At 38.2% G+C, this 27,640-nt stretch overlaps 2 protein-coding genes across 6 annotated transcripts in view; one reads left to right on the plus strand and one right to left on the minus strand.

Moving 5' to 3' along the window:
* Nucleotides 1-11,757, minus strand: part of Mansc1 (MANSC domain containing 1) — a 28,650-nt gene extending 16,893 nt beyond the window's left edge. Inside the window, exon 1 of the mRNA XM_003470409.5 lies at nt 11,301-11,757. The gene's annotated coding sequence lies outside the window, so the exon portion shown is untranslated. The remainder of the gene's footprint in view (nt 1-11,300) is intronic.
* A 52-nt stretch (nt 11,758-11,809) lies between these two features.
* The window catches only part of Borcs5 (BLOC-1 related complex subunit 5), a 96,596-nt gene continuing 80,765 nt past the window's right edge, over nt 11,810-27,640 (plus strand). For 2 of the 5 annotated variants that reach the window (XM_003470410.5, XM_063238247.1), the window contains exons 1-2: nt 11,912-12,302; nt 14,771-14,914. In XM_003470410.5, coding sequence (XP_003470458.1) covers nt 12,245-12,302; nt 14,771-14,914 — 202 coding nt within the window. In that variant the 5' untranslated portion in view covers nt 11,912-12,244. The other 3 variants (XM_013153178.3, XM_013153179.3, XM_063238248.1) reach the window with 3 other exon arrangements.

A 27,640-nucleotide genomic window follows, 5' to 3' on the forward strand; every position in this document is an offset into this window, starting at 1 on the left:
CTAATCACCTATCCCAGAAGCAACCATTGAGCACAGTTTCTTTTTTTAAAAAAATGTTATTAGTACATGTTTGCAGTACACATCAAGTGATTATGCTCATCGTGGGGATGTGTGCATGTGCATACATCTTAATTCTTTTTATTGCCCCTTCTCTCTTCATTTCTAGATTTCTTTTGTATTTGTAAAGGATCTATTTCCCTATTTCTCTTATCCAGCCTTTATTTGTTCTTTATTTCTATTTTAGGTTTCTTATGTAAGACAAAGAGTGTGGCCTTGGTGTGTGGTGCATGCCTCCAGCACTCAAAAGGCAGAGGCAGGAAAATTGCGGAGAGTTCTAGGCTAGCCTGAGCCACAGAGTGACTTTAAATGTAGCCTGAATTACAGAGTGAGACCCCGTCTCTTTCTCTCTCTTCTTTCTCTCTCTCTCTCACACACACACACACATAGACAGAGATTTATAGTCATGTCTGATTTATTTCACTTAACATTATGATCTCAAGGTACATCTATTTTCTTACAAATGTATCCTTCCTCGTGGCTTAGTATTCTACTGTATAAATATACACACTATGTATCCATTTACCTGTTGATGGACAGTAGATTACTTCCAATATTTAACTATTTTGAGTTGTGCTATGAGACCAGCTTCTTCATGTTCAAACGTTTACAGTGCATCTTATTTGGGGACACAGTTGTGAAATTCCCATTTCCACAGCTGGAAAATGGAAGGTCCTCCAGAGAGTTGGCAATTCTGCAGTGAAGTATTATGTGCCAGGCAATACTAGAAAAAGGCATTTGGCTTTTTGTTTTTAAGTACAGGGAATAAGGGTAAAAGACTGGTGTATAGGATAGTGGACAAAATTGTATCTCAAGCTGTGGTGTCATATATTTGTAATCCCAGCATTTAGGAAGCTGAAGCAGGAGGATTATTGTGAGTTTGAGGCCAGCTTGGACTACATAGTGAATTCAAAGCCAGCCTGGACTACATAGTGGAACTCTATCTCAAAAACAAAAACAAAAGCATGCCTAACACTTAACATAACACCTGGTGTGTATCAGAATGAGAGAAACTGGCATGGGTTGCAGAAAACATTTCTACATTCCTGTTCCCTCACCCCCACCTTCACAGACACTCAAGTGACCCATTTCTAAACCTCGGACACTTAATTTGCTGAGTGATCTAAATTGTCAGTATCTTCATTTTGGTTGGTGTGAAAGTTTTCTTTTTTTTTTTTTTATTATTTAAGAGGAAAAAGAGAAAAACACAAAACAAAACAAAGCAGTGTAAGGTTACACATAATACATAACTACAAAAAAAAACATAACAGTAAGAAATCACCTGTTAATAGATTACATAATATCATCTTGGAAATAGTTGCTCAAATCACAGTATCAAAGAATACAAAGTAGACATTCAAACGGAGAGACTGCAAACAGCTGTGTTCAATGATCCAAAAACATTAATATAGTCAGCTATTTAACATCCCTAAACACACTTGTTGTTATATCCGTTAGAGCTCTTTTTTTTCCCCTCCCTCTCTTTTTTATAACAAAATTTATACATTTTGGATTTTATTACTCCTCAGTTCTCATTACTCTCTTGGAGGGGAGAGAATAAAGTCAAATATGGCAAAACAAAGCTGTAAGTCCAAACCAAGGATAGACATAGCACATGATGTAGAACAGAGTACAAGGTCATCAACAATGGTTATCAACATTGTCTCTTGTTTCCTTAAAAGGAATTGTCCATCTCATTAGATATTATAAAGCCGGACAAAACAGTGGAGAACAAGACCAATAAAACTTAGGCATTGTGAACATTACAGGACTTCCAAAGGAGACAATAGTCAAACCAGAATGGGCATCTTTGTGAATCTTATTGCCTTCAAATTAGTTGCCTATACCTTCAAACTTGCTACTATCGCACAGAATGGAACAGAGTCTAATCAGTCAAAACAAGATCTTGGGAGTATTACAGGACTTCAAAACAAGTTAATAGGAGATCAAAAAGAGTTACTACTATATATCCTAATTTTTTAAGTTTTTCCCTTAATTAAAATAAACATAAGAAATAGCTAAATAATTTTTTTTAAAGAATAGTAGTTACCATAGTGTCTGTCTTTTTCCTTAAAATATTTGGATAAAACTTCATATACTATAGCTTCAAATATTTCCATATCAAAAAGCCCAGAGTAAAGCCTTTCTAATTAATAAGTGAAAATTTTATAAGGCTTCAAGGCCACATAATGGGGAATCATGATTATCACATATTTTTATATATTTGAATCATTACTTACATTAGGGAAACTATTCGGTATTCATACATGCGAGATTGATTTATTTCACTTATGAGTATGGTCTCAAGCTGCGCCCATTTATTGATAAATATCTCAATGCGATCCTTCTTTATAGCTGAATAATACTCCATTGTATAGAAATACCACAACTTTTTTATCCATTCCTCAGTTGATGGACACTTGGGTTGTTTCCAAGATCTGGCGATTACAAATTGTGCTGCTATAAACATAGGTGCACATATATCCCTGTGGTATGATGCTTTCAGTTCTTCTGGGAATATGCCTAGAAGTGGAATAGCTGGAATAAATGGGATTTCCAATCCCAACTTTTTGAGAAACCTCCAGACAGATCTCCACAAAGGCTGTACCAGTCTACACTCCCACCAACAGTGCAGGAGAGTTCCTTTTTCCCCACAGCCTCTCCAGCATTTGTTGTTGTTGGTTTTCTTGATCCTGGCCATTCTTTCAGGAGTGAGATGGTATCTCAGTGTGGTTTTAATTTGCATTTCTCTAATGACCAATGATGATGAGCATTTTTTCATGTATTTATTTGCCATTTGCATTTCTTCATCTGAGAATTGCATATTCATCTCAGATGCCCATTTTTGGATTGGATCTTTGAATTTTGAAGGTCTGAGTTTTTTTAATTCTTTATATGTTTTAGACAAGAGTCCCTTGTCTGAGAGAGAGTTCACTAAAATCTTTTCCCAGTTTGTGGGTTTTCTTTTCACTATGCTGGAGATTTCTTTTGACATGCAAAAACTTTTTAATAAGATGTGGTCCCAGTTATTGATTCTGGGAAGTATTTCCCGTGCAGTTTGAGTCCTATTCATGAATTCTCTACCTACTCCTATGTCTCCAAGGTTTCTACCCAATTTGTCTTCCAATAGATTTAGCGTTTCTGTTTTAATATTCAGATCTTTGACCCATTTAGATTTTAATTTAGTACATGGTGATAGACATGGGTCTAGCTTTAGTTTTTGGCAAATGGAGAGCCAGTTTTTCCAGCACCATTTATTAAAGAGACTGTCGTTCTTCCAGTGAACCTGCTTGGCTCCTTTATCGAAGATAAGGTGGTTGAGTGTGTTTGTAGTTGTGGTTGTATCTTCTAATCTATTCCATTGATCTTCAGCTCTGTTTTGATTCCAATACCATGTTGATTTTACTACTGTTGCTTTGTAGTATAATTTCAAGTCAGGGATTGTGATGCCTCCTGCTTTGTCTTTGCTGCTTAGAATTGCTTTTGCGATTCTAGGTCTCTTCTGGTTCCAGATGAAATTTAGGAGTGATTTCTCTAGATCTATAAGGTATGTTGATGGTATTTCTATTGGGATTGCATTGAATCTGTATAAGAGTTTTGGGAGAATGGCCATCTTCACAATGTTTGTTCTTCCTATCCATGAGCAAGGGATGTCTTTCCATTTTCTGAGATCATCTTCAATTTCCTTTTTCAGTGTAATATAGTTTTCACTGTATAAGTCTTTCACTTCTTTCGTAAGAGTAATTCCTAAATATTTCATTTTTTTGCTTGCTAATGTGAATAGTCCAGTTTCCCTTATTTCCCTCTCTGTGGTTTTGTTGTTTGTGTATAGGAATGCTATTGATTTCTGAGTACTGATTTTGTATCCAGCCACATTACTGAATTTATTTATTGTACCTAAGAGTCTTTCAATGGAGCTTAGGGGGTCTTCTATGTAGAGTATCATGTCATCTGCAAACAATGACAACTTAACTTCTTCTTTTCCTATCTTTACCCCTTTTATTTCTCTTTCTTGCCTAATTGCTCTGGCTAGTACTTCCAGTACTATATTAAATAGGAGTGGTGATAAAGGACATCCTTGTCTTGTGCCTGATTTTAAAGTAAAGGCTTTCAATTTTTGGCCATTTAGTATGATGCTGGCTGTTGGTTTGTCATAAATGGCCTTTATTATATTGAGGTAAAGACCATCTATTCCAATTTTCTGTAGAGTTTTTATCATGAATAAATGTTGGACCTTATCGAAGGCTTTTTCTGCATCTATAGAAATGATCATGTGATTCTTATTTTTGGCTTTATTGATATGGTGAATTACATTTATTGATTTGCGTATATTGAACCATCCTTGCATTCCTGGGATGAATCCCACTTGGTCATGGTGTATAATCTTCTTGATGATTTGCTGGATCCTATTTGCCAATATTTTATTGAGGATTTTTGCATCTGTGTTCATTAGGGAGATCGGTCTATAGTTCTCTTTTTTAGTTGGGTCTTTCTCAGGTTTTGGTACTAGAGTGATATTTGCTTCCAGGAATGACTTAGGCAGGATTGCTTCCCTTTCAATTTCATTGAATAGTTTGAGGAGTGTCGGCATTAGGTCTTCTTTGTATTTCTTGTAGAATTCTGCAGTGAATCCATCTGGGCCTGGGCTCTTCTTGGTGGGTAAGGACTTAATTACATTTTCAATTTCAGTAACCGAGATTGGGTTATTCAACAGTTTTACATCCTCTTGATCTAGCTTTGGCACTTCATATGCTTCTAAGAAACTGTCTATTTCTTCTGTGTTATCAAACTTTTGAGAGTAGAGGTTTTCAAAATAGGTGTTGATGATCTTCTGTATTTCTATTGGGTCTGTAGTGACTTCTCCTTTTTCATTTCTTATTGCATGAATTTGAGCTTTTTCTTCCCTTTTTTTAATAAGGTTGGCTAGGGGCTTATCGATTTTATTTATTCTTTCAAAGAACCAACTCTTTGATTTGTTGATCCTTTGGATTGTTTTCTTAGTCTCTATTGCATTGATTTCTGCTCTGATTTTTATAATTTCCTCTCTTCTTTTGGCTTTGGGCTTGACTTGCTCTTCCTTTTCTAGCTGTTTGAGGTGTAGCATCAAGTTATTTATTTGTATTCGTTCTGTTTTCCTGATGTGGGAACTCAGTGCAATAAATTTTCCTCTCAGAACGGCTTTCATTGTATCCCACAGATTCCGGTAAGTTGTATCTGCATTTTCATTTTCTTTTAGGTATTGTTTGATTTCTTCTTTAATTTCTTCTGTGACCCACTGATTACCCAAGAGTGTGTTATTCAGTTTCCATGTGTTTGTGGGATTTTTGCAGTATCTTTTATCATTAATTTCTAATTTCAGAGCGCTGTGATCCGATAACATGCAAGGGATGATTTCAGCTCTTTTGCAGTTGTTTAAATATGTTCTATGAGCTAATATATGGTCTATTTTAGAAAATGATCCATGTACTGCTGAGAAGAATGTGTATTCTGATGTTGTTGGGTGGAACATTCTGTATATGTCTATCAAACCCATTTGTTCACAGGTATGATTCAGTTCTGTTATTTCTTTACTCATTTTCTGTCTGGTCGATCTGTCCCTTGGTGTCAATGGCGTATTAAGGTCTCCCGTTACAATTGTGTTACTGATAATTTGAGTTTTCATTTCTGTTAATAATTGTTTTATATAACTGGGTGCTCTGGAGTTTGGTGCGTATATATTTAAGATAGTTATCTCTTCCTCTTGGAGTTTTCCCCTTACGAGTATGTAGTGACCTTCTTTGTCCTTTATGGTCATTGTTGGTTTAAAGTTCACGTTGTCTGCAAACAGAATGGCTACTCCTGCCTTTTTTTGGATTCCTGCTGCATGAAGAATTGTTTTCCATCCTTTGACTTTCAGTCTGTGAGTATCCTTCTGGGTTAGATGGGTTTCCTGTAAACAGCATATGGTTGGATTTTGTTTCTTGATCCATTCTGCTAGTCTGTTTCTTTTGATTGGTGCATTGAGACCATTTACATTAATGGTTATTACTGTTAAATGTTGTTTAATTGTAGGATTCTTATCTCTCTGCTGTTGCATCTTTATCTTTCGGTTCTGTTTAATTATTTGCTTTGCTTAGTGGTTTTTTTCCTTTGTGTATCTAAACTGTCTTTCAATATTTTTTGCAGGGTTGGTTTGGTGTTCATGAAGTTTTTCAGCTGTTCTTTGTCATGGAAGTATCGTATTGCACCATCTATTTTAAATGATAGTTTTGCAGGATATATCAGTCTAGGTTGGAAATCATTTTGCTTTAGGATCTGGAATACTTCACTCCATGCTCTTCTTGACTTTATTGTTTGTGATGAGAAGTCTGCTGTGATTCTGATAGGTTTTCCTTTATAAGTGATCTGTCTTTTCTCTCTGACAGCTTTTAATAATCTATTCTTGTGTTGGATTTCTGGGATGGTGATTATTATATGTCTGGGTGTAGTTTTATTTTGGTTATGACTATTTGGAGTTCTATATGCTTCACTGATCCTGATGTCAGTTTCTGATCTCATGCTTGGGAAGTTTTCAGCTATTGCTTCTCTAAATATCCTCTTGATATCCTTTATGTTGTCTCCTTCTTTTTCATTAATCCCTATCATTCTTATGTTATTCTTCTTTGCATCATCTTGCACTTGTTGAATTGTTGTTTCCTGATTCCTTGTTATTTTTAAAAGATCTTTCCTTTCCTGTTCACTTGCTGCAATCCTGTCTTCAAGGTCTGAAATTCTATCTTCACTTTCATTAAGGCGGTTTTTACAACTTTCAGTGGAGTTTTTTATTTCCTGTATATCTCTGTGCATCTGCATTATGTATTCTGTTTGTTTCTTATATTGCTCGTCTAGGGATTCTATCTTTTTGTTTAATTCCTCCAATTTTTTATCTGTGTTTTCTTTAGATATATTTAGAATCTCTTTCATTTCTTTTATCATTTCTTCTTTTATCTGGGAAATTATTTCGAGTTTGAATTTCTTTAAAGCTTCCTGGAGTTGTTTGTCAACTTCAGTAGCTATTGTGTCTAATATATGAGGAGGATGGGATATATTTTCTTCTAAATACACTTCTCCTAGGGTTTCCTGAGATGGGCTGGAGGTTTGAGGTTGTAATTTGGTCTTTCGTTTTGTCATTTTCCTATATTTCTGTGTTTCAAGTGTTATTTGAAAGCCTCCTCAGGATCTGTTGAAAATCCCCTTCTATGTTTGCAGCTACTGAGACTCTGGCACCACTCTACCCCAGGCCATTGGGCCTGCAGAACCAATGGCCCTTCTCTGCTTGTTCAGAACTCCGCGGTTCCAGACAAGCTGGGCCTCAGGGACACTGTGCGCCCACCTGCCCCTTGGTAGATCCACAGCTCTTGGATCGCAGCGGGGTTAGGGTACTCACCACAGACCGCAGTGCCTCAGGAGCCTGTGATCCCTCCCTGCTTGCAGAGATATCCACAAACCTCCAGACAAAGGAAGGGCCTCCTGCGGGCACTCCGGATCTACCCCGCTCCTCCTCTGCACGCAGATGGCTATGCGTGGCTGGGCTCAGGCCGAGGTGCCTCAGGAACCCGGGACCCCTCCTCCTCCAGACAAAGGAAGGGGCCTCTGCAGGCAGCTCCGGATCCGCGCAGCTCCTCCTCCGCACACCGACGGCCAGGCGCGGCTGGGTACAGGCCGAGGTGCCCCAGGAACCCGGGACCCCTCCTCCTCCAGACAAAGGAAGGGGCCTCTGCAGGCGGCTCCGGATCCGCGCAGCTCCTCCTCCGCACACCGACGGCCAGGCGCGGCTGGGTACGGGCCGAGGTGCCCCAGGAACCAGGGACCCCTCCTCCTCCAGACAAAGGACGGGGCCTCTGCAGGCGGCTCCGGATCCGCGCAGCTCCTCCTCCGCACACCGACGGCCAGGCGCGGCTGGGTACGGGGCGAGGTGCCCCAGGAACCCGGGACCCCTCCTCCTCCAGACAAAGGACGGGGCCTCTGCAGGCGGCTCCGGATCCGCGCAGCTCCTCCTCCGCACACCGACGGCCAGGCGCGGCTGGGTACGGGCCGAGGTGCCCCAGGAACCCCGGTGTGAAAGTTTTCAAACCTGAATCACTGTGCATTGAAGATGACTATTCTAGGCTTATATACCTGACTTTACCCAATTGCTACTAGAGGTATATGTTGTCAGAAAAAACTCATGAACAATGGCCTGTTGGGAGAAACTCAGCTACTAGTTGTAGTCAGGGGATGACCTATTCTTCAGTTATAATAGTCTTGCCATATCTGTTTTTTTTTTTTTTTTTGGTACTGGGGATGGAGCTCACTATTTCATATTTGCTAAGCAGGCACTTAAGCCACTAAATCCCTGGCCCTAAAACTTGGTTTTACAGAGCTATCCATGTGGCTGCATGCAGAGGTGTACCTTTGTGATCCCAGCCACTTTGGAGGCTGAGACAGAGGGTTATAAATTTGAGGCCAGTCTTAAATAATGAATGAGCACACTGGATTCAATCTCTAGTACTTAAAAAAAAAATTACTACAGAAAAGTAGGTTCCATGGTGATTTTTCTGAATGCAACAAGAGACTGATGTATATGTACACTTTACCTCCGCAGATGAGGTATTTAGTGTAGAGGCTTGAAGGACTCATGCTAGGCGCTAGGAAGACTTTTCCCTTATTAGAAATTTTAGATTTTGTGTTTTGATACAATGTACTTGTTATTGTTGAAATGATACATTATTTTTTTTTCAGTTCCAAAAGTGAACAAAGGGCACTGATAAAAATAATAAGGGAGACTTTGTATTGATATGAAATAGATATTTAAATTAGAAATCATGTCCAGTGTCACCTTGCTGCCTGAAGAGATTCTTAATCCTCTTATGAGACAAGTCCTATTTATATGGAGGTACATTTTAAAAAAATTCTGAAAATATGTATTAAGCAATTGCAGTGGAAATTAAAGACCAATAACACATGGGATCTACCTTCAAGATGATTCTATTTCAGTGGGGGAGACAGACAAGTAGATTAATAGGTGTATAAAGAATGAATGTCATGATAGAAGCTGCCAGCTAAGGAAACTCAGAGAGGTAGATACGTTAAATTTTAAAGCATGGAGTTCAGCTGGCTAGATGGGAAGGGAATATTCCCAACAGGATAGGATGTGAACATTCAGGGGATTCAGCCCACTTGGCACAAAGGTTGCCTTTGTCCACAGAGGGATAGAGAATGTTCATCAGAAAATATTCATTAACATTCTGGAAAAATTCTCTACCTGCCACACGCAGGATAACTGAAGGAGGTAAGGTCAGAGGCTTTCTGTTCAAGGGAAAGTGGATTTCTAGCTTGGGAAACTGGAGAGATGAGAGTCCCACCAAAAACACAGCTGCCCAGGCAAAAGTGATTTTTTTCTCGTGTTGTTGGGGATTGAACCCAGAAGTTTTGCACTGGGCTACATCATGAACTCTTTAAAAGGAAAAAAGATTTTTTTAATGTGTGCAGGTTGGGTTTAAATTTGAGCTCCTCCTACCTCAATTTCCCAGACGGCTGGGATTATAGGTGTAACTCATGACCACGGTTGTGAAAGTGATTTTAAAGGTGCTAAAAGACATCAATCCCAAATGATTCCTACCTTGAGAACTCCTCCAGTAGCATCCTTATATTATGAATACTCATTTCATCTTTCTTGCCACCAGACTGTAAGCTTTCTATGGACAGGGACTAGGTCTTGCTGGATCTTTTATCCTTAATCTTTAACAAATGCCTGGCACATTATAGGCTCCCAGGAAATGTTAAGTTAGTGAATGAGGGCATTTTATTTTCAGATATCTTTTTTCTGAATCCTTTATGGAGCTATAATTTACACACCATACAATTCACCCAGTCAGAGTGTACACTTCAGTGGTTTTTGATATATTCAGAATTATGCAATGATCACCAAGACCAATTTTAGAATATTTTCATCAACCCTAGAAAGAAACCCCACAATCTATTAGTCATCATTCTTTCTCTTCTAGCTCAGTTTTGAGAAACCACTAATCTATTTCTACATCTGTAATGTCTCTTCTAGACACATATTTTTATGTGTTCTGCCCTTTAAATCAGCATCATGTTTTCAAGTTTTACCCATGGTTTATACCACTTATTAGCAGTTTATCTCCCTTTGGCCAAATGATATTCCATTGTACAGATAAACCACATTTTATTTATGCATTCCTCAGCTGATGGGCTAGGGTCTTAGTTGAGACAAAATACTTGACACCCAAAGTTAAAGGAAGAAAGCTTTATTTAACTAACAATTTATAGAGGTTTCAGCCCATCATTGGCTGGCTCCAAGGCAGGTTAGTATGGCAGACAGGCATCATACAAGAGAAATAGTTCATGGCAGGCAGAAGGTAGCAAAGCAAGCAATGGCCAAAACAAGCCTCTTTTTGTTCCTTATACTGTACCCAGTCTACCAGGATTAAAGTGGTGACCAACCAATCAGTGGAGTGATTTAGTTAATCACATGATAAAGTATCCTTTATCATATCATCGCACCATGTATCAATCCCAGCTTTACACACTGTAGACCCAGCCACCTTTGAAAAAGCTCCACCTATGACTGCGTCAGGCTTTGGGGGGACCTCTACAAACAAGCCATAACAGAAACTTCCTTTTAGAATGAAATACTCATTCAAAAAAAAAAAAGCATAAAAAGCACAATCACATCAGTACAGATTCAGGATGGAGTACAAGACAAACATTCTTTAACGTGGAAGCGGGGGAGACAAGAACCAGAATGAGTTTTCTCTACCTCATTCCTCTTTTACTTCTCTTCACCCCTAAGAGGAAAGATCTGGGAGGCCAGCCAAGGCCCTTCTGCAAGGGAGTGGCTTTTCTCAGTTCTAACAGCTTGGTAGGTTATGCAAGGCTCAAAATATAGTCAAACATCACCTTCTAGAAAGTCAACTTTGATCTCTCCGTTGGTTTTTAGTTACAATACCTTCATATTTAGGTGGGTTCTTTTTTTTTTTTTTTTTTTTTTTGTCGTTTTCCTTTTTATCGGTACCAGGGATCGAACTCACGACTACCTGCTTGCAAGGCAGGTGCTTACGCCGCTAAGCCAAATCCCCAGCCCCTGGTAGGTTATTTTTGTATCTCCACAGAACACTGAACTTCCCCTACGTGCATATTTCGTATTGTATTGCAATGATAAGCACAGGAAAGACTACCTACTTTGAAATCAGACAATTGTAAGTAGTTTCACTACTTACCCCCTCTTCTCCTTGGGGAAATTATCTATTGGCCTCTGGATTGTTGTATTTCAGTCATTTTCAGTCCCTTCCTTCATAGTCTCCTAGCATTTTTGTATAGGTATTCACTGCCGAATTCCCAGCGTTCAGATGCAAATGAGGTTTGCATCCAGAAAGTTGCAGCTTCGAATTCCTGGTCTATTCGACACTTTTTCATCTGTAAAACGGAGTTACAAAATCCATTTTTTTTGTCTTTTTCGTTTTTATCGGTACCAGGGATCGAACTCACGACTGCCTGCTTGCAAGGCAGGCCCTTATGACACTGAGCTAAATCCCCAGCCCCACAAAATCCATTTTATAAAGTTGTTATGTTTGTATCACAGTTCTCACCATATAGGTGGTACTTAAAAGGTCATGCATTATTACAATAAGAAACGGTTTCTCCTAGGTAGTTACGGTTTTGAAGTGGTCTGGTCTCTTAAAGTGGCTTCACCATTATTTTAGGATCTATTCTCCTCACTCCTCCCTCAAGCAGGGGGCGGGGCTGGTCCTAACCCGGAATTGACGTCACACGTCGACGCCGACGCCAGTGTACGTCCCGGAAGGAGCAACTTGTGTTTGAGCCAGTGAGTGAAATCGGCGCCGCCCGGTGGCTGCAAATGCGGCTAAACCGGTGCCCCTACCTATTCTTTAGGGCTTTCTGAAGGAAGGAGGGCGAGCAGTGTGCTGCTACGCTGCGCTTCGTTGTGTGTGTGTTCCCCACATAGGGCCTCCCCCTTCCCCGCTGCCCGAAGCCCGGCTTGGGCTGGCGCCCCCCCCCCCCCCACATTAATTCACCGGGGCGCGCACACGGTTTATCCTCTCCAGGCGGGTTCCCGGCCCCTACCCTGTCGCCCTGCCACCGGAGCGGTGACCGCCCGGTCTGCCGTTCTTCCGCTACCATCGCTGCCACCGCTGCCGGCACCATGGGCAGTGAGCAGAGCTCCGAGGCCGAGAGCCGACCCAACGATCTGAACTCCTCAGGTCGGTGTCCTAATCTCCCAACCTCCTCCAGCCCGTCTGCTTGGGGAGCAGGCTGCCTCCTGGCCTGGCGGGGTCAGGGACGGCCGGCTGCAACCTACAGAAACCCTCCCTGTGCTTCTTAATAAAAAACAGTATCCAGACCTTTGTTTTCCTAAGCCACGGTGGGCGCTCACGCTCAGTTCATTATTGGTTCTCAAAACAGCCGTTTTTCCCCTCTGCGGTCTTCATCTGTGAAAGACAATTTTTGGCTCGCTAATCGTGACTGAAGTACTGAGATTTGTCTGACACAGTAGATGGCTTATAGACAGGGCCTGTAGAGCTTTCTTTAAAATGGGTTTTAAGAGGATGTGTTTGCTGTAAAGCAGTCAATATTTGAATGCAAATGTTTCCAGAAATTACTTTTTCCCCCTCAGGTGTCATGGGCAAGTTTTAAGTGCAGTTTGGCCAGGTGGCATGCTCTGGAGTTTTCTTCTTTTCTCCTCATCCATTTATTTTTGGATTGCTCTACGCATTTCAGAAAATGGGAGGGTTATTGCTCTGAAAATACAGTTTAATGCTTAGTGAAACAGCTGGGGTTTGGGGGTTATTTGCTTCTTTTGTTACCCACTTCTAGGACAGTCCAGAGTGCCCTGCATAATCCAAATTGGTTAAATCTGAGGTCTGAAAGAGTCCTGGTCTTAGAACCGCTCTTTGCTGGGAAGAATTTGCCTTCAGTTAAATCAAGTTTTAGAAAGAAATCCTGGGCAGCCGGGCGTGGTGGTGCACACCTATAATCTCAACACTGGAGAGGCAGAGGCAGGAGGCTTGCTGCGAGTTTGAGCCCAGTCCAGGTTCTATAGTGAATTCAAAACCAGCTAGAACTACATAATGATATTTTGTCCAAAAAGAAAGAAAGAAAGAACCCCTGGTCGTAGTACTGCTCTGTTGGTAGAATTAGGTGTTCAGAAATGTGGAAGTTAACAGATCTAGGGGTAAGTCACACGGAAGAGTATCCTTCAAGAGACGAGTTTCAGACCGTTCTAGGGCTAGATTGATAACCTTTTAATGGTGAGGAGCATCAGCTATCCTAGCTACATTCTCCCGTTTCATTGAAAGGCCCATAATAATAAATGTTTTATAACAAAAATAGTAATAGCTACCTCTTATTTTTTCCCTATTTATATGGCTAGAAGCATATATGATTTGAGGCAAGGAACATGGGTTTTTTTTCATGTTTACTTGACTGTAAACCAACAGCATAGGCTTGTGTCAGGTGTTAGGATTTGCCTGTTACTGTGTGCCAAGTGCTTTGCATATGGGTATTTATATTTAATCATCATATACCTTCACTTTTGGGTAAGATAATTGAGGCTAGTCACAGTGTAGTGAAGTCTCTTTTATTCCAGTGTTGGGGAAAAGAAAAATTACAATTTGTAGCAGGAAAGATTTCTGACATATAGTGGCAGTAGCAGAAATTTTTCTAAAAGAGTCAATGAGTCAAAGCCTCAGGAAACCAGCTTTCAGAAGGCATAATTGTTCTGTGGCTTCTCTGGATGTGACTGCAATGAAACTGAGATTACTGCTTTGTAGAGCAGTGATGGCGCACCTTTTAGAGCTTTCAGTGATATAGGGAGTGTGCCACCATAGGCTCAACACTACGGTTTTAGAGTATAAAACACCAAGGATTCATTGTTGCCCTAAACCCAAAGGATATTTGGGGAGGAAGATGTCTTGATCTAGGAAATCTTTTATGGCATGAATTACTTGTTTCCACATGGATTATATTCTTCCAAAGAATTCGAAATTGATCTGCCTCTAACAATCCTCCAAATTTCTGAATTTTGCCTCAGCCTAGAATGGACCCATTTTTTTCTGTTCTTAGAGTAATGCTGTAACTTTCAGAGTGAGGGGTCTGGGGCTTCAAAAATGAACTCATCTAGAGTTGAAACCAGAGTTCTTTTCCCAGGCCCATGATCTGGCCAACTGTGATAGGGTAAACAGACAGCTTTGCAACCCCAGTGTCACAGAGACAGGCTTCGTGCATCAACAACCCATTGGCCTCCAATTCCTTCCCTAATTGTAGCATCATTGATATAGGGCAAGTCACAGCCAAATTTTGTACCCTAATTTCCTCATTAGCAAAATGGGAACATATGTCGGGAAGATCCAGGAAATTAAAGGAGAAACACAGTTTGTGTATCTTTTGTGTGCTGAATTATAGAAAATAGTTATGAAAGAGTTTAGATAAGTTAGATGTTCCAATACAATGAGTTTTTTAATACCACAGAAGATAAAAGCCTCCCATAATTTCATCTACCCAGCCCACATCGCAAAATAACATTTTCTTGTGTGTATATATTCTTTTTAAAAGAAAAAATTTCACACATTATGACCACAAAATAAAAATTCTTTTGAATGAAAAGAAAACAGCTTTGTTGAGGCAGGTGTAGCTACGATACAGTTTCTCACCAGAGAAACTTTATTTTCAGTGACTCCTTCTCCAGCTAAGCATAGAGCCAAGATGGATGATATTGTGGTTGTAGCTCAGGGCTCTCAAGCTTCACGGAATGTCAGCAATGATCCAGATGTCATCAAGTTGCAAGAGATCCCAACCTTCCAGCCCCTTTTGAAAGGTAAGGGGTTGCATTTTTGTCTTATCTGAACTTACTGGAGAGATTTATATGGCCCTACTAGTCTCCCCACATAGCTCTGTAGCTTACTCTGTCATCTCCTGTAGGTCTTTTCCTTCAAGGCCATCTCCATGAATTTTGTGTTATCTAAATTTATTTATCTTTGTATTCTTTTTATTTTGTAGGTACGCTTTAGGAATACATAATGATAACATTCATCATAGAGTCTGTACCAGTATATATCTTGCTGCTGCTTTTTTTCCCATTTCCCTCCCTGCCCTTCATTCTCTTCCCCTCTTATTTACAAACCCTTTCTCAGTTTTTTCTCTTGTCTCTTTTTCTTTCTCCCTTCCCTCCCTTGTTCCCCTTCTCATTTGAACATTTTCTTCCCATTTCCTAACATGTATTATACATTTTGGTTCTTACTTATACTTTTGGTTTCTTTTTTTTAATTTTAAAGAGGGTAAAACAAAACATAAAACAACAAAGCAGATGAAAAGAAAACCACGTTAGTGATACAGATTTCAAAGCAAGATAATAGGAAATCTGCAGTGGCTACCTTAATGTCTCTTGTTTTTTTCTAAATAGTTGCCTATATCTTCACATACAATGAATTCATACAAAACAAAATAGTATAAAACTGATCAGAACAGAGTAATGAAGGTATTACAGACAGACAATAGGAAAGTCAGCAATGGGTACTGTAATCTCTTGTTTTCTTCACAACAGCTGTCTATACCTTCATGTATGTTGAAATTAAATAATACAAAACAGACTAAAATCATTCTGAACAAAAGTGCTTTTGGTTTCTTATACTGGAGGAATCATGTGAAATTTAAACATGTGTGTCCAGTTTGTTTCATTTAAAGAGTATCATCTCAAGATACATCTATTTACTTAAAAATGGTTCAAGCTTATCCTTGTTTATGGCAGAGCAGTAGTCCCTTGCATTAAAAAAAACCACATCTTTATCCATTCATTGTTGATGGACACTTGGGCTGTTTGCAAGATTTGGTGGTGCTATAAGCATGGGGTGCATGTATTGCTGTGGTATGACTCTTTGAATTCTTTTGGAAAGATACCAGAAAGTGGAATAGCTGGGTCAAATGAAACCCCTAGTTTTTTTGAGGAATTTCCACACTGATTTCCACCAGTTTGTACTGCTACTAATAGTAGAGTTCCTTTTTCCCTACAACCCTACAGCATTTGTTGTTGTTTGCTTTTTTTTTTTTTTTTGGTGCAGGGGATCCAATTCATGACTTCTTGCTTGCCAGGCAGGCGCTTTAGCCACTGAGCTAAATCCCCAGCCCCTGTTGGTTGATTTCTTGATAATAGCCATTCTTTCTAGGGTGAGATAAAATCTCAGTGTTGTTTTAATTTGTATCTCTCAAAGGACCAGTGATGTCGAAGATTTTTTCATGTTTATTTGCCATTTCTACTCCTTCATCTGTGTCTATTCACTTCAGTTGCCCATTTTTGAATTAGATTTTTAAATTTTGGGGATCTGATTTTTTTTTTTTTTTTTTTTTTTAGTTTTTCATAAATTCTAGATATTATTCCTTTGAGGTACAGCTGGCAATTTTTTTTTCTTTTTGCACTCTGTCTCTTTACTCTGTCGATGATTACTTTTGCTGTAAAAAGCTTTTTAATAAGATATGATCCCAGTTGTTGATTCCTTATGATAGTTCATGTGTGATTGGGATTTTGTTCATAAATTCTTTGTCTATACCAGTATCTTCAAGAGTTCTATGTATTTTATCTTCCAGTAGATTTAGTGTTCCTGTTTTAAAATTTAGATCGTAGATCTATTTCAACTTTAGTGCATGGCAGAAAATATGAGTCTAGTTTTAATGTTAGGCATGTGGAAACCCAGTTTTTCCAGCACTATTTATTAAAGAATCTTATCTTTCATCCAGTGAAGGTGTTTGGGTCCTTTGTTGAAGATAAGGTGGCTTAGAATGTCTGGCATTCTTTCTCCCATTTTCTGATCTGTTCCATTGATCCTCAGGTCTGATTGTTATTGTTATTTTGTTTTTTTGCAAGTAGCATGCTGTTTTTATCACAGTAGTATTTCAAGTCACTGAATAGGATGCTCCCTGCCTTGCCTTTGTTGCTTAGAATTGCTTTTTCTAGTTCTGGTTCCAAATGAATTTTAGGTTTGTTCTCGCTAATTCTGTGAGATATGCTATTGGAATTTTGATTAGGATTGTATAAATCTATATAACAATTTTGGAAGTATGACTATTTTTACTGTATTGGCTTTTCCTACCCAAGAACAAAGACTATCTTCCCATTTTCTGATACTCTCTCTGATTTCCTTTTTCAGAATACTATAGTTTTCAATGCAAAGGTCTTTTACTTTCTTCTTTAGATTGATTCCTAAGTATTTCATTTTCTGGATGAGATTGTGAAAGATGTTGTTTCCCTAATTTCTCTCTCAGTGAATTTGTTACTGATTTTCCGGGGTATCCAGCTACACTACTGAGTTTAGTTATTAAATATAGAAGTCTCGTAGTGGAGTTTTTAGGGTCTTCTATGTAGAGTATCATATATCTGCAATGAAAGATAATTTAATTTTTTCCTTATTCTGTTACTTTCTTTTGTCTAGTTGCTCTTGCTAAATGTTTCCAGAACTATATTGAATAGGAGTGGTGATAGTGGGCACCCTTACCTTGTTCCTGATTTTATTTTATTTTTATTTTTTTATACATATTTGTCATACATATTGATCCCATTTGTTCCTGATTTTAAAGTGAAAACTTTCAATTTTTGTCTATTTAGTTTAATGTTGGTTTGTCATAGATGGCTTTTATATTGAGATAAAGACCATCTATTCCAGTTTTCTATTGGGATATTAACATGAATAGGTGTTAGACTTTATTAAATGCTTTTTCTTCTTCTGTTGAAATGATCATACAGTTTTTGTCCTTGGCTGTGTATTATGGTATCTTACATTTGTTGATTTGCGTATGTTGAATTCTTCCTGCATCCCTGGGATGAATCCTACTTAGTCATGGTGTATAATCTTCTTGATGATTTGCTGCATTTTGTTTGCCAGTGTCTTATTGAGGATTTTGTGCCTATTTTCATCAGAGAGATTGACCTGTAGTTCTCATCTTGGTTGGATCCTTCTCTGATTTTGGTATTAGGGTAATTCTTTTTTTTTTTTTTTTTTTTGTCTTTTTCCTTTTTACTGGTACCAGGGATCGAACTCACGGCTGCCTGCTTGCAAGGCAGGCGCTTATGCCGCTGAGCTAAATCCCCAGCCCCGGTATTAGGGTAATTCTTGCTTCTAAGAATGAGTTTAGACGTATTGCTGCTCTTTTAATTTCATTAAAAAGTTTGAGAGGTGGCAGCATTAGGTCTTCTCTAAATTTCTTGTAGAGTTTAGTAATGAATGTGTCAGGGCCTAGGCTTTTCTTTGTTCGTGGGTTATAAATTACATCTTCAATTTCATTGATTGATATTGGTTTATTTAAATTTTCTATATTTTCTTGATTCATTTTTGATAATTCATATGTATCTAGCAATCCGTCTATGTCTTTCTGCTTTACATTCTTTTAATATACAGGTTCTTAAAGTAGGTGTTGAAGATCTGGATTTCTGCAGATCTGTTGTGATTTTACCCTGTTTATTCCTTATTGCTTGGATTTGTGTCTTTTTTTCTTTTCTCTTTTTGATAAGGTTGGTTAATGGTTTGTCAATTTTACTGAATCTTTCAGAGAACTCTTAGATTCATTGATTCTTTGTATTGTTTTCTTTGTCTCCATTGCTTTAATTTCTGCTCTGGTCTTTATAATTTTCTCCTTCATATGAGCTTTGTGTTGACTTGTTCTTCTTTTTCCAGAAATTTAAAGTTCAATATTAGATTGTTTATTTGAGCTTGGTCTGTTTTTCTGATACAGGAATTCACCACTATAAGTTTTCCTTATCGGAATGCTTTTACTGTGTTCCATAAGTTCTGTATGTTATATTTGCATTATCATTTAACTGTAGGAACTGTCTGATTTCTTCTTTAATTTCATATGTGCCCCATTGGTTGTTCAAGAGGGTACTGTTTAATTTCCACCAGTTTATGAAGTGCTTGCGGTTTTGTTTGCCATTGATTTCCAATTACATTGCAAGGGATATGCAGGGGATGATTTCAGTTTCTTTGGATTTACTGAGGCATGTTCTGTGAGCTAGTATGTGGTCTCTTGGGGAATGTCCCATGTGTATCTGAGAACACATTCTGATGTGGAATGCAGTACTCTGTGGACATCTATTAAATCCATTTGTTCAAAAATTTGATTCAGTTCTGATATTTCTTTGTTGAATTTTTTTGTCTAGTTAATATATTTTTTGATAGTGAGGTATTGAGGTTCCCCATTACAATTGTACTAGTGCTTGTTTGATTTCCTTTGTCCATTGAGATGTGTTTTATGCAGTTGTGTGCACTGGTGTTTGGTATATGTATATTTATGATTTTTATCTCTTCCTCTTGGATTGTACCATTTACAAGGATATAGTAATGTTCTTTGTCTCTCTTAATCAGTCTTGGCTTGAAATGCACTTTGTCTACAAAAAAGTTAGCTGCCCCTGTTGTTTCCTGTCGCATGGAATATTGTTTTCCAGACTTTGGCTTTTAGTCTGTGAATTTCTTTTTGAATTAAATGTGTTTCTTGTATGCATCGTATTTGTGGATCTTGTTACTTGATCCATTCTGCCAGTTTGTTTCTTTTGATTGGTGAGTTGAGACCATTAACATTAATGGCTATAACTGATGTGTTGACTTATGCTTGTCATGTTACTTTCCCTATTGTTTATTCCCCCTTTTTCCCCTTTGTTTTTAATTGGTTGCCTTTCCTGGTGGATTTGTTCCGTTGGGGTTCACAGAGTTGTCTTCATTATCTTTTTTAAAAATATTTTTTGGAGTATTTTGGAGTGCTGGTTTGGTGGTCATAAATTTCCTCAAGTGTCCTTTGTCATGGAAGTATCTCTTTTCTCCATTAAGTTTGAAAGATAGTTTGGGAGGGGTACAATCAATCTGGGTTGGAGGTTTTCATTTAGGGCTTGAAATACTTCACTTCAAAGTCTTTTTGACTTGCAAATTTGTGTTGAGAAATCTGTCATGATTCTGATGAGCTTTCTTTTATAGGTGATTTATTTAGTAGCTTTTAATTTTCTGTTCTGTTGAATTTCTGGAATCTTGATTATTGTATGCCTGGTGTAGATTTTTTTTTTTTTTTTTAAATCATGGCTAATTTGAGTTCTATGTGCCTCACTTACCTGTTTGTCAAATTCTTTTTCTCTACCAGGAACATTTTCTGCCATTACTTCTGTGGACAGATATTTTATGTTGTTTACACTATCTCCTGCTTTTTCATTGATTCCAATTAATCTTCTGTTACTGTTTTGCATCATCCAGCAGCTACTGGATTGATTTCTTGTGGTTTCTTGCTATTTTTAAGAAATGTTTCTTTTCATGATTGCTAGCCACAGTCTTGTCTTTTATATGTGAGAGTCTATCTTCACATTGGCTCATTGTGCTGGATGCATTTTCAGTGGAATTTCTAATCTCCTGGATAGCTGTTTGAATCTGTTTCATGGATTCCATTTCTTTCCTATGTTGGATGTTCACTTTTTCCATCGTTTTCCTAAGCTCCTCTATTTTTTTTTATCAGCACCTACTCTAGAATCACTAAGCATGTCTTTCATTGTGGTCATCATCTCTGTAGTTATTTGAGAAACTTTTTCCTATTTGATTTTTCTAGAGCCTTGTTCATGTGCTTTGCTAGTTCTGCTGTTGCTTCAGAGAGTCCAAGTGGGTGACTTTTCGGTTGTTCAGCCTTCTTGCTCCCTGGGTTTGCCTTTGGTGAGCTGGACATTGTGTTTTCATATTCTCTCTCTTTTTTTTTTTAGTTTAATTTTTGGGTTGATGCTTGTAAATTGGGGAGCAGCTTTATTACTAGTGTTGGGAAGTCTTAGGAAATGACTGCTTCTTAGAGGTTTCTTCCAGATGTAGCTGGATTTTGGTTTTTGAGTGTGTTGTGAGATTCTGCCTTTTTAATTTATTGGAAATGAGAGGTTGCTGTTTACTTGGCCCACCTCCTGGTTCTTTGGCGTTAGCATATAGTATTTTTTATGATCCTTAGGCAGTCTCACTCTTGGTATATCAGGAAGAAAACTAGTTAGAACAGTTATGTCATTTTGGCTAAAGTGGTGAGTCGGTAATAACAATAGCATCAAATGCAGCCTAGAAAATATCAAACTGTGGGAGCTATTATTTTCCATCTTTAACTGTATGAACTAGATATGTGGTTATATAATAAATCTGAAATGAATCAGAAAATTATATGAGGTAAATCACCTCAATATGGTGATTTTAGGATTGGGGTGACAATTTAAAAGGGATTAGGAGGAAAATAGAGAAATAAAAGAAGAGGAAGAGATTAGTAGTATGACTGGAGGACAGAGATTACAGAAACTTTGAGAAGATGTTGAAGACAGGAGGAAAAGAGAGAAGAAAAATAAACAGGATCAGAATAACAATAACAAAATAACTATAAACTGTGTTCACACATATGAAAACAAAAGCAATCAAGAAAGCACAAAAAAGAAAGAAAAATAGAAAAAAAAATGCCTACTTTAAAGCATGTCTCTGCTGTCACTGATAGACAACATGGGAGACAGAGTCCAAATCTGAATTGATTAATGCCAGCAAACCAGCTTAATTTTATGGCAAGTAGCAAATTGTCCCAGCAAATCTTTAATTCCACGGAAGTGTAGGCTGGTTGCTGGTTTCTGACTGTGAGGCTAGAACCTGATATGCTCAACCTGCAATAGTTCTCACCTCCTGCTGGCTTGAATTCAGCTTCTTGATCTTCTGCCACCTTGAACTCTGAAGCCTTGCCCTGACTCTGGAGTGACTAGATGGAGCTGGCCGGTAGATGTTTTAAGTTCTGAGCTCAGTTGTCTGCCCTCCAAGATGACTACTGGCCATTTGTACTGTCCCAGGGGAACATCTAAACCCCAAATAACTCAACACTGCAGTCTGCTGCTTCCATTGCTCCATTCCACAGGTGTGTTTCTTTGTGGAGGCCTCTGAAGTTTCCAGTATTCAGTGGGCATCTGCAGGTATAAGCTGTCCCTCTCACACAGTGAGTCCGAGCTCAGGGAAGAAGTACCATCTGCCACCTCTTTCTTCTTTGTTGATGTCTCTCTCTTTGCTTTCCCCATGAACTTCAATTATTGTTTCAGATCTTTCCTGGGTCCTGCCTAGGGACCTACTTCTTTCCTTTTTTTCCTCACATTGCTATATCCCAGGATCTGGACACCAAATCTGGGAGAGGCTCTTTCTCTTCCTGCTCACCATTCTTACTGTCTGACCAGAAGTGTATTTAAATTTAATATATCTGCCTATTTTTCTCTGTAGCACCATTGCCGTACCGTAAATTTGTTTACTACCTGTAATCTTCTGCTAGAACATAAGCTTCAGGATGACAGGAACTTCTTGTTTTGTTCACTGTTTAATCCCCAGCAATTGAAGTAGAGCTGGATATAAAATAGTGATTGAGTAAATGAATGAGTGAATGGTGTTGGAGTTGGCTGTTCTCTGTTGTATTTTCGTGAAAAGACTTTTATTCTTTTTGGTGACCTGGACTATGAATTGCATAGTTGAGACTCACAGAAAAACTACATTCTCTTGGTACACTTGTAATTAATCTTGGAATAGAACAGGGTGTGTATATGAGGGGAGAGTGTCCCAACTTAATTAGCATATTTCAAGGTAGTTCATATAAAGGGCATACTTTATTTTCATATCTCTTTTAAGGATGGAGATAATTTTTTCTTAATACCAGTAGTTCTGATGTAATAGTTCCTCAGTCTCTTACACCCCCAAACCCCCAAATTAGGAAATAACTTGAAGCCCTAGTTACTTAATTTGCGTCTTAGTTCATTTTCTATTGCTATTACTAAATACCACAGATTGGGCAATTTAGAAGGAAAAGAGGTTCATTTGCCTCACAGTTACGGAAGTCCAAGTGCATGGCACAGGGGTCTTCTTTGTGTCTGGTGAGGACCTTCCTTTTGGATCATGACATGAAAGAGGACATCACATGGCAAGACAGAGCAAGCCTGCCAGCTTGGTCTCTCTTATAAATTTATTAACGTAATCATGGGTCCCCACAGTCATGACCTTATCTAATGCTAATGCCCACTTAAAGGCCCCATCTGAAGGATCATTAGCATATCACTTAGGGTACTGTGTTTCAGTGTACTGTGTTTCAGGGGGCAAAGACCCAGACACAGTAACCTGATATGATGTAATATAAAACATCATCTAATTACATGGCTGTTGGTATTTAAAAACTCCTCCCCGCTACTCATACATACAAACACATATCATTTGTGTAATTCTTAGGTCATTAAATGTGTTGAATGATACGTTCCAATGTATTTGAATGACAGTGGCAGGTAGAGGTTGAACTTAAACCTTCTTCACTTCTTCAGTATACCTGTATCATTAGGTATACTGTTCCATACTAAATTTAACAGAAACAAATGGTGCTTCTCAGTGACCCATATATCATATTCTTCCTGGTGTTTCATCTGTTTTACAGATGAGAAAATCCATGCTTTCAATCTCTTCACCACAACAGATTCAGGGTCAGACTTTGGTAAGACTCTTTAACTTACATGAAACAACTTACTACATCCTGTTTACCTTCTTACTAGTTTTTGTTATTTTGAGGAGTAATGTGATTCTCCAAAGAAGCCAACATTAATACATATCTTTCTATAGTCAGATGGAGTTCCATGCAGTGCTGCTGACAGCCACACTTTTCAGGTGCAGTCTTTCTGTAACCTATCCTGTCACCTCCCAAACTCTTGTGGTCCTGGGTTGGACCTTTCATGACCAATTCTTGCCTTTCCTTTAGGGAAATACTAAAAACAAAACTTTGAGATATACTTAATAATTTTCTGGGATTTGTTTTTTTACTCATTTGAAATCATTCATGGTTTACGATTTAAAAGTGACCAGTACAAGTAGTATCTGGAGAAGACTTGTATTAAGGAAAGCTAACTTAAGATTTTAAATTATTAAAATAAGCAACTCTAAAGGTGACTAATACACTATATGCATTTAATGAAATGCAGTGTGATGCAACTGAACTCGGTTACAATGATAGTTTCTTTTTTTAAACGAGGTGAAATTCAGGGCCTCAAACATGCTAGTCAGTTGCTCTGCCACTGAGCTACATCCTCAACTCCTTATAAAATTTTTTAAAAAGAATTTTGAGATGAGGTCTCTTGCTAAGTTGCCCAGGCTGGCCTTGAACTTCTGATCCTCCTGCCTTAGCCTACCAGATACCTGGAATTACAGGTGTGCACCATCATACCCAGTGATACTTGGGTTTAAATTGAACTTTGCCGCCAACTATCCTGCCCTGGCTTTGTTTTTCTACCCTTCTGAGCCTTGGTTATTAGGAACATTGAGATTAAGTCTTGAAGAAATAAAAGCTGGCAAGAAGGTGACAATAAGAGATTATTTGTTGTTTGGCTAAGGAAGCTAGAGAAAGCATTTGATGACAATGGCATGAATCTAGAATGGCAACATAGGTGTGACCAGATTACAAAGGCCCCAAAAAATAAAAGCCAGGGAATATTTATGGTGATACTCATGTTTCACTGGTAAAGAAGACACCACTTGGACAGTGATTAGAAAAGATGGCAAAGGGGGAAATTGTCTAGAAATAATATGATCATAATAGCTAAAATCCCTTTCTGTACCTCCACTATTATCTTTTGTATTTTACGGATTTAAGTATTGAGACTTGGAGCACTTAAATTAATTGCCTAATGTCACATGGCTATAGTGATAGCCATCGTAAGATGGCATCAGGGCATCTTTTAATTATTTTGTATATAGAATAAAACTCAGTTTCCAGTTCTAACAAAGCCTCATATAAATCACTAGGCTATAATGGGAAAGAGTAGTGTGATGAGTGTGAGATTGTTAGGTTTTAAGTGTTGTATTTATTGCAGAATCTCCTGCTTTGACATTGTTCTGCTTGGCAGTTAGAATCTCTGCCCCCCACTGCTGGTCTGCTGCAGGGCCACTCATCACTGTTGCCTTTATACTCTGATCTCTTTTTTTTTTTTCCACCTCGCCCTTTTACAGGATGAGGCTGTTTCACAAAGTATTAAAAAGGGCCATGCAGTGAAGGCTGTACTCCCCAGGTTTGATTTCAGAAAGCTTTTATTCAACTTAATGACAGTTTATTCTTTCAGAACAATACATTCAAGTATTACACAGAGTTCACTGTTGTTCCATAATGTCATATGATGTAATGTTAATGCTGGTAGGTGATCTGCAGAGGCAGTGACTGGGCAAGAGTTTGAGGGTATTTGTATGACTGAGGTAATGTTTGCATTTTTAATAAGCAAGCAGATTTCTTCTTTGGTCTTAACCCTTTTGTGAAAATGTACCAGAGTATACTTCATACTTTATAGTCAAAACATCTGTTCCTCTTTTTTTCTTTTTCTTTTTTAAATCAAAGAGATTTGTTTAATGGTAATCTCTGAATTGGAAACTTCTTTTAACACATAAAACATTTAATAGGAAATGAAAGGAAATTGAAAACTGGCAGTAAATGACCATGACAGAATACAAAAGCAGTATGTTGATTTCACATAAGTTAGTAAGATCCTAAGGTGTTAAGTAAAGCCTAGGGGTTTCTTAAAATTCAGTCACACACATTTTTTAATGAGCCCCACTCTAGTTTCTGTCATTCTATAGAAATACTTTCACAAAAGAAATGCAATCTTGTTGATGTTTTTTGTTTTGAAACAGGGTCTTGCTGAGTTGTTCAGGCTGAACTTGAATTCACTGTGTAGCCCAGATTGGCCTCAAACTTGGAGTGATCCTCCTGTCTCAGGTTCCCATGTGCTGGCATTATAGGCATGTGTCAACATGCTTGTTTTGGTTTTTATGTATAAAAGTTATGAAAATAATTATGTTACTCACTTTTAGTGGGGTTGAACATGTGCATACATAATCACATATAACATGCTTTGTAACTGGTGTATTTTTGTTGTTGACCTTGGATATAACATGTCATTTTACTGCCTAGGAAAAGGGCTGTCTTTGTTACCAATGGAAAAGATTAATCACATATAGCGTAGATGCTTGATACTAAGCAGCTTTGTTGGGCATTCTCTGGGATAAGAACATCATGCATGTGAGGTAGATTTCGGTAATTAAAAAGAGCCTAATCAGCAGTGGTGAACCTGTGGCCCGTATGCTGCAGCAGGTTGGTTGTTACCATTGAAAACTCTAAAAAGTTCACCATCACAGGCTAAATCTTTTCTTGGTGGAGCAAAAGACTCACAGAATAGCAAAGAAAGATCTTGAAATCACATGGAACTGTGATAATAAGTACTTGATGCTGTAGTTGGGGAATGAAGTGACAAGGATGATTAAGAGAATATTAGAGCTTGAAAACAATCAGTATCTTCATGTCCTTTTCATTCATCCATTTTCTAGATGGAGTAAAGGTGGAAAAGTCTTTGCATTCATCAGCTGTCTATTTTTACCAGATGTCAGACCTTATCATTGAATTGGAACATGATGTGTCAAGGCAGCGACTGGGAGATTGGATTTTAATCAGAGCCACTGTCTTCTCTGAAGGGTTAAAAAGTGATTTTTAAACCCAGATTGATCCTAAGTATATTTCTTCCAAAACATTATATTTTAAAACTGATTACTTTTTCTTGATTACTTTGTCGATTTATGTATGTGTATATAGCTCTTCAGTTAATCTTTTAAACAAGCCGTTAAGTAGTAAAATGTTTTTCTCTCCGAAAGAGGGACATCCCAGCTGAACAGTTGCTTTAACCGATTGAAGTGAAATCATCTCACTAGAAAAACTTCACACTTTTCCTCTCTCCAGACTGGGTACCTGTGTACCTGCATTCGTTCTAGTTTTCATTAAAGCTCAGAGAAAGTTTCTAGACCTTTCTCTAAACGTAGTGTCTGTCCTGTGCTAGGACTTTTACTGCTGTAGTTACTTTCTAGCATCTAGCATTGTAGACCTTTCATCTTTTGTTCAAATATACAAATTTTCTAATCTTCAAAACAGAAGAGGTGGAAATATTATCTTTTGACTTGTCTGTCCCTCCTGCTACTACGCGTTTTCTTTCTCTTTCTAAATCTCTGCTGCCAGACTGTGGCCACTGCATGTTGTCCCTGAATCTTTTCTGCCTCTGCCATTCTTGGGTTTCTTATGGAGTAGTGCCCATATATGTGGTTTTGACATTTGCTTCCTTGGAGAATTACTAGTATTCTTTTTTCATGCTGGAAGTTTTTTTTTTTTTTTTCTCACCCACATCCTGTTCTTTCTTTTCCATATATAACATAGGTTTCTGTCCTACTTACAAAATCTCCCTTCCTTTAACTTCATAACGCATCCTGCCATTGTATTAATGGTTTTGTATCTGCTCATTGGTGCCTATTCTTTTCTCTACAGCAGGTTTCCTAGTGCCATTTTGGAAAGCCAAGTTTCTCAGAGCTTTCAGCATATCGTTATAAAGGTCTCAAGATGGTTGTCACTCTGTATCATCATTTTCACCTTCCAGTCCTATTTTTCCATGAATTAGTCAGTACAGCCATATGTTATTTTATTTTATTTTGTATTTTTACCGGTACTAGGGATTGAACTCATGACCACAGGCTTGCAAGGTGCT

Source organism: Cavia porcellus, unplaced genomic scaffold (genome assembly GCF_034190915.1).
Source record: "Cavia porcellus strain 051 isolate PalLab524CR breed Dunkin Hartley unplaced genomic scaffold, mCavPor4.1 scaffold_27, whole genome shotgun sequence".
NCBI classification, from domain to species: domain Eukaryota; kingdom Metazoa; phylum Chordata; class Mammalia; order Rodentia; family Caviidae; genus Cavia; species Cavia porcellus.